The 6,819-nt window shown below is 39.2% G+C and overlaps 1 protein-coding gene across 1 annotated transcript; it reads left to right on the top strand.

The window, feature by feature from the left end:
• The first annotated feature begins 233 nt into the window (after positions 1-233).
• LOC138201140 (C-type lectin domain family 10 member A-like) lies at positions 234-6,002 on the top strand. The gene is made up of 9 exons (XM_069154336.1): positions 234-415; positions 506-607; positions 1,570-1,741; positions 2,298-2,408; positions 2,499-2,600; positions 3,192-3,326; positions 4,322-4,464; positions 4,802-4,905; positions 5,538-6,002. The coding sequence occupies exons 4-9, from the start codon at positions 2,339-2,341 to the stop codon at positions 5,695-5,697; spliced, it is 714 nt and encodes a 237-aa protein (XP_069010437.1). The 5' UTR covers positions 234-415; positions 506-607; positions 1,570-1,741; positions 2,298-2,338; the 3' UTR covers positions 5,698-6,002.
• The last annotated feature ends 817 nt before the right edge of the window (positions 6,003-6,819 follow it).

Below are 6,819 nucleotides of genomic sequence, written 5' to 3'. Positions count from 1 at the left end.
CCAGTCTAATGCAGTTCCTTTTATCCTCGTAACGTTTTCCAATCTCTGTAATAAAATCGTGTGATCGATGAATATTGTGTCCCAGATCTGATATCAAATTGGATTTGGGCCACTTGAGCATGATGTGAAATCCAACGTGTGACTCACTCTTGGTTTGTGGTCAGAAGTTGCACCAGAGGATTATTATAGTGTTCACTACTTTCATCATGTTTAGAACCATGTGACTTCCTCAGAAGTTGGACAAAAGGAGAAATCAAACCCAGATGCGTTTCACATTTTACGTGTGTAATAGTCTGTGCTGCAGATCTGACCGTCTCTACTGAATAATCTGCATCCTTACGAGCAATGGAGGATATCGATGAAAATTTTCAAGATGTCAGTTACGTCAAACTAAACCATTTGAGGAATCAGCCAGGTAAGACTGAGCTGACAGACAGGTGAATAGATGTATATGATCATGTGTTATCATCAGGCTGCATGTTGTAACAGTGTTTTCTCTGTTCAGGTCCAAGGAGCACCAAGAAGAGTTTCCATTTAGGCGTTATTGTCTCTCTGGGGCTGCTGAGTGTTTTCCTGCTGGCTGGAATCATCACTCTGGGTGTCCACTGTGAGTCTGGTTCTTATAATGTAACCCTCCAACAATTAGCAGCATGAAAAAGTGCAGAATGATGATTCTTCCTCCTTATTTTAAATTATCAGCGCTTCCTTAATCAAGTATGATATAAACATTATCTGAAAGTCATCGCAATTCAAACAGGACTATTTATATCAAGACCACAGCAACAATAGTTCCTTATTCACTGAAAAAAAGTGAGTGTTTTATGTTTTCTGTCATCTATAGAGGAACATACTTGCCTAATCATCACCTGCTACACGTTATTTTCACTGTAAAAGTCCAACAAAAAAAATGCTTCTGGGGTTTTATTAACAAAAATAAAAGGAGGTAAATGGTAAGAAGTTAACATGAATGTGTACGTGTGATTTTTAGGTGCAGCTTTTCTGCCGTTTCTGTGACCAATGTCTTGAATCTTCTTTGAAAAGACGAGGAGATATTCTTACAAAGAGACTAAACAGAGTTTGGATCTTTGTATGAGAGCTTCTGCTCTGGTTTGGTACAGTGATGCTATAAAACTACAGTTAGAACACAGTTACAATTCAGCTTTCACAGACAAACCAATTCTCAAACGTTTTCTGTCCTGTCGACCTTTAGAAACCAAAAATCCTTCCTGCCTCCTTCCTCCTCTACCACACTGCAACTGTTTTCATGTCTTATTAATCAGTAATATTGCTACTAATGTAATGACACAGACAATATAGCATCAGCAAACATCTGTTTATGTCCTTGACAGAAATCAAGTAGTTCCACCATATATTTTTCTCATGGTCATCCATCCCTGCTGCAGTGGGTCTATGACCCCCCCAGTGGGGCCAGAACCCCAATTTGAGAACTCCGATCATACACCTGACATAATTAACAAACATCTTTCATTACACTTTTGACTAAAATAGAAAAAAGAATCAGAACAAAGTCTTTTGTGTTTCTGAAACCTGAATCTTGATTTATTTCAGACCATCATTCAGCTGCAGGTCTCCTGGCCATGACTGAAGAGAGAGACCTGCTGAACACCAGCCTCACTGAAATGACCAAACAGCTGGACAGGATTCGGACACAGTCCACAGAGAGAGAGTTTTTTCTGCACAGCTGCCTCTTATGAAGAAATGGAACCCAATACAGCTTCATGTAACACCAGAGAACATCTTCATATGACACTGCAGTCTGTAAATTAAAATTATTGTCAGCTTGCAAATCAATTCAGTTTGACATGAATATATTGATTAATGCAGTGCTTCCTGATGACATCTCTTAATGGAAGCATGTACAGAGTGAAAAGTATTGGGCCGAAAACTGAAACTTGTGGAACTCCATAGCTAACTCATGTTTGTCTGGAAGACTCATTGTTGATATGAACAAACTGAAATCTATCTGATGAGTACGATTTGAACCAGTCTAATGCAGTTCCTTTTATCCTCGTAACGTTTTCCAATCTCTGTAATAAAATCGTGTGATCGATGAATATTGTGTCCCAGATCTGATATCAAATTGGATTTGGGCCACTTGAGCATGGTGTGAAATGCAATGTGTAACTCACTCTTAGTTGAAGGTCAACAGTTTCAGCGGGTGATTATTATTCTGCTAATTATAGTGATCATGTTTAGAACCATGTGACTTCCTCAGAAGTTGGACAAAAGGAGAAATCAAACCCACATGCGTTTCACATTTTATGTCTGTGCTGCAGATCTGACCGTCTGCACCGAATAATCTGCATCCTTACGAACGATGGAGGGTATCTATGATAATGTTGAAGATGTCAGTTCTGCCAAACTAAACTATTCGAGGATTCAGCCAGGTAAGACTGAGCTGACAGACAGGTGAATAGATGTATATGATCATGTGTTATCATCAGGCTGCATGTTGTAGCAGTGTTTTCTCTGTTCAGGTCCAAGGAGCACTAAGAAGAGTTTCCATTTAGGCGTTATTGTCTCTCTGGGGCTGCTGAGTGTTTTCCTGCTGGCTGGACTCATCACTCTGGGTGTCCACTGTGAGTCTGGTTCTTATAATTTAACCCTCCAACAATCAGCAGCATGAAAAAGTGCAGAATGACAATTCTTCCTCCCTATTTAAAATTATCAACATTTTTTAAATTAAATCTGATGATATAAACATCATCTGATAGCACAAAATCATCGCAATTCAAACAAGACTAGTTTGATATGTCAAGACCAGAGCAAGAATAGTTCCTTATTCACACGATAAATGAAGTTTCTTGTTTTTTCTGTCATCTATATAAGAACATACTTCCTCCTCTACCACACTGCAACTCTTTTCATTTCTTATTAATCAGTAATACTGCTACTAATGTAATGATACAGACAATATAGCATCAGCAAACATCTGTTTATGTCCTTGACAAAAATCAAATAGTTTCACCAGATATTTTTCTCGTGGTCATCCATCCCTGCTGCAGTGGGTCTATGACCCCGCAGTGGGGCCAGAACCCCAGTTTGAGAACTCCAATCATACACCTGACATAATTAACAAACATCTTTCGTTAGACTTTCGACTAAAACAGAAAACAGTATTAGTTTAACGTCTTTTGTGTTAGTGAAAACTGAATCTTGATTTATTTCAGACCATCATTCAGCTGCAGGTCTCCTGGCCAGTGAGGACAGGTTGTCCTCCATGACTGAAGAGAGAGACCTGTTGAACACCAGCCTCACTGAAATGACCAAACAGCTGGACAGGATTCGGACGCAGTCCACGGAGAGTGAGTTTTTTCTGCACAGCTGCCTCTTGTGAAGAAATAGAACCCAACACAGCTTCATGTAACACCAGAGAACATCTTCATATTACACTGCAGTCTGTAAAGTAAAATTATTGTCAGTTTGCAAATCAGTTGAATTTAACATGAATCGATTTATTGACCAATTTTCCAATCGGTAATCTTATGAGCATATTTTTACATGTAAAAGCCCTAAAAGAGTTTCAATCAAACTGTTAAGTTTTAAGTTGTTGACAAAATGTTCATTTAGGATCATTTGCATGTGGCCACTGTGTCAGTGTGAGGTTGCGTTATCATCAATAAGCAGCTGTTAAGAAAAATTAAAGCAGTCTGAAGACAAAACATGCTTCCCTGTTTCATTTGAAGCAGCTGAAGCCTCAGCTCGACATGTGAAAGACTTTCACTTCCTTCTAAAATGAATGACAATGTTTCACGTTTTATGTTTCAAAGCTTTTCCAGTCCTCCCACATGGAATTCACGTTTACTTGTTGCGTGTCTTTCAATGTTTTTTACGTGGAAATTTATCAATGAAGTCCTCCAACATTTTAATCAGAACGTATTAGATTCATACTTGACTGACTGAGTGGAAATATGATCACTCAAACTTAAGTTATTGATAATTAAATACTTATAATTATGAACCACTAGTAAGATTATGCATCTTTGTGTGTCACCATGTCACTATTAGTAAATGCTCTTTCCAAGTTGTTTCCCACTGATCAACTGCCAACTCTTCTCTCTCGCTATCACTTGGTCACACGTGGCCATATTCTGGGCAATGGTTTCAAAGTTGCAAAAAATTAATTTCAACAAAGATCAAACTGCGTCAGCAGAGTCACGAGGTGATGAGTAGTAGAAAGTATCTTTCAAGATGTTTAAGAGGGTCGCTCACTGAAAAAGTTGACATCTAAACAACTAACTTCATCAAAGCATGGACTTAATCATCTGTAATGTCTCTCGTTTGATTTTTTTTTTTCCAGAGAAAAAGTGTCCTGAAGGATGGACCATATTCCGTTTTTCCTGTTATCGCCGCTCTGAATTGTCTGGTTCCTGGGACACCGGCAGAGAAGACTGCAGAGACAAAGCAGCACATCTGGTGGTGATAGAAAGTCTTGAAGAACAGGTAGTGTGTGTGTGTGCGTGTGTGTGTGTGTGTGTGTGTGTGTGTGTGTGTGTATATGTGTGTGTGCGTGTGTGTGTGTGTGTGTGTGGGGGGGAGTACTAGAAATACTTAATATACGTACATTACTTTGCCAAGTTGGTAAAAAAAACAAAACAAAAACACATTATATTTAGATGTGATATTGATATTTAGTTATTATCACATTATAATTATGTTAAAATTAGATTTTTTTAATTTTTTTTTTAATTTTCAGCAGGTATGTTAAGATGAAACTGGTAAACTGATTCTAAATTGTGGCTTAAACATGAAATATTTTGTTTTTCTGCCTGTTGAACAGGAGTTTCTCTCTACGTTCACTAAGCTGCCAGTTTGGATCGGTTTGAATGACAATGAAACGGAGGGCACCTGGAAATGGATTGATGGAACTCCACTGACTTTTACGTAAGACAGAAATTTGCTCTTTGTTAATATCCCTGCACATGTTTACATCACTGCATATAATTTGACTCCGAGAAATTATATGTACCAGTAATTATTGAATAAATTGAGAAACCGGGGTTTTGATGCCCTCACAAGCCCTCGTGGGTTAATATTTATTTCTCGATAGCTAGATGATGAGCTCAATGAGGTCATCACGTACAGCTAGTCCAACTGGTCTTAACCGTGTATCAACAACCAGCCAACTCAACATATTAACACAGTCAGTAACGTAACACAGAGGTGCACTGAGCCTTGAGGTCATCAGCAAGAGCTGCACCACCTGCAGTAGCACACATGTACACCCTGAATGACAGGCGCACACCTAAATGTCCACCAACCCAACCCATGTTACACAATCAGCTGACTTTCAGCTACCGCTACACGGTCAACAGTAGCATTTACAGCTGTACTATCCAGCCTAGAAGAGACGGCTGTTTGTAAGGTCAGCATCAAACTCTGCAAACCCTGCAGTGGAAAGCAAAACCAACGTGAAAGAAAAAAAAATCAAAGTAATCTCATTATGTGCCACTGAGGAACAGTTTGTATGTCGGGGATTCACAGTTTCATGATTCTCTTGTTTATTACCCTTTTAGGCACTGGGAGACAAACCAGCCTGATGAGTGGCTGCCTCATGCTGGAGGAGAGGACTGTGCACATATCACAGAACAAAGCCGTCAGTGGAACGACGTGTCATGTGAAACCTCTATGAACTGGATCTGTGAGGAACCTGCCAAAAGCTGCTTTGTGTGTTAAGAAGATTTATTTGGTAATGATTTTGTAATTTGAGCTGTGACTAAAGATTTTTAAACATCTTGTCCATAGATTTAAAGAATGCATTTTTAAATTATATGAGAATTTATTCAATTACAAGCTTAAAGCAGTTGAAATAAACAAGCAGAAATTATTCACCAGAGACGACTCCATTGTGAAGAGATGATCCACTGCACTCTAGCTGGTGTGTCTGTGTGTGTGTGTGTGTGTGTGTGTGTGTGTGTGTGTGTGTGTGTGTGTGTGTGTGTGTGTGTGTGTGTGTGTGTGTGCGTGTGTGTGTGTGTGTGTGTGCCATATCTGTCATTTTTGCATATATTGTTGTTGTTGAAAAATCACTTGATTTTCAAACATTTCAAATTTTTTTGATTACTTAAAAGAGTATAAAAAATGTTTTAGGATTCAGCCTTTAAGTTGCAGCTGAACAGTCTTAGTAAAATACCAACTCCATACGAGTACTGGGACAATTGTGCAAGTATGTTGGGAAATAATTCAATTCAATTCAATTTTAGTTAAACAGCGCCAAATCACAACACAGGTTATTTCATGGTACTTAACACATTAAAGTCCTTACAGCAGAACTTTACAATATTATACAGAGAAAGCCAACAATTCAACAATTCCCACGTAAACTAGGAGGGAAAAACTCCTCTTTAAGGGAGAAAAACCTCCAACAGAGGGAAGGAAAAACTCCCTCTTAGCAGGAAGAAACCTCCGACAGAAACATGCTCAGAGGTGGGCGGAGCTTCTGCTCAACCGGTTGGACATGAGGAGAGAGCAGAGAGAGAAAAGGGTAGTATAGAGATACAAAACATGAACTGTTGGTGGGGCCGACAATCACAGAGCAGAGACATGCAGCCCCATGACAGGACATCTGCAAAAGAAAGAACAGAAACTCTGCAAGCGAGGGAACTGAATGGAGAGGCAACAGACAACAAGCAAAAAGTATGGGGAAAAAAAGCAAGAAGTTAATGAAATGTGATGGTGAGATATGAGTCTACAGAGAGTTAAAGAGTGACAGGAAAGATGTTCAATGCATCACGAGGTCTCCCAGCAGCCCCGGCCTTTAAAAGCATAACTGCAGGATGGTTCAGGACCACCTGAGCA

This window comes from Embiotoca jacksoni, unplaced genomic scaffold (assembly GCF_022577435.1).
Source record: "Embiotoca jacksoni isolate LCO1_2020_lvr unplaced genomic scaffold, fEmbJac1.0.p SCAF_2, whole genome shotgun sequence".
Classification (NCBI taxonomy): domain Eukaryota; kingdom Metazoa; phylum Chordata; class Actinopteri; family Embiotocidae; genus Embiotoca; species Embiotoca jacksoni.
The sequence above is the reverse complement of the archived record's forward strand: the minus strand, read 5'-3'. Positions and strand labels throughout refer to the sequence as shown.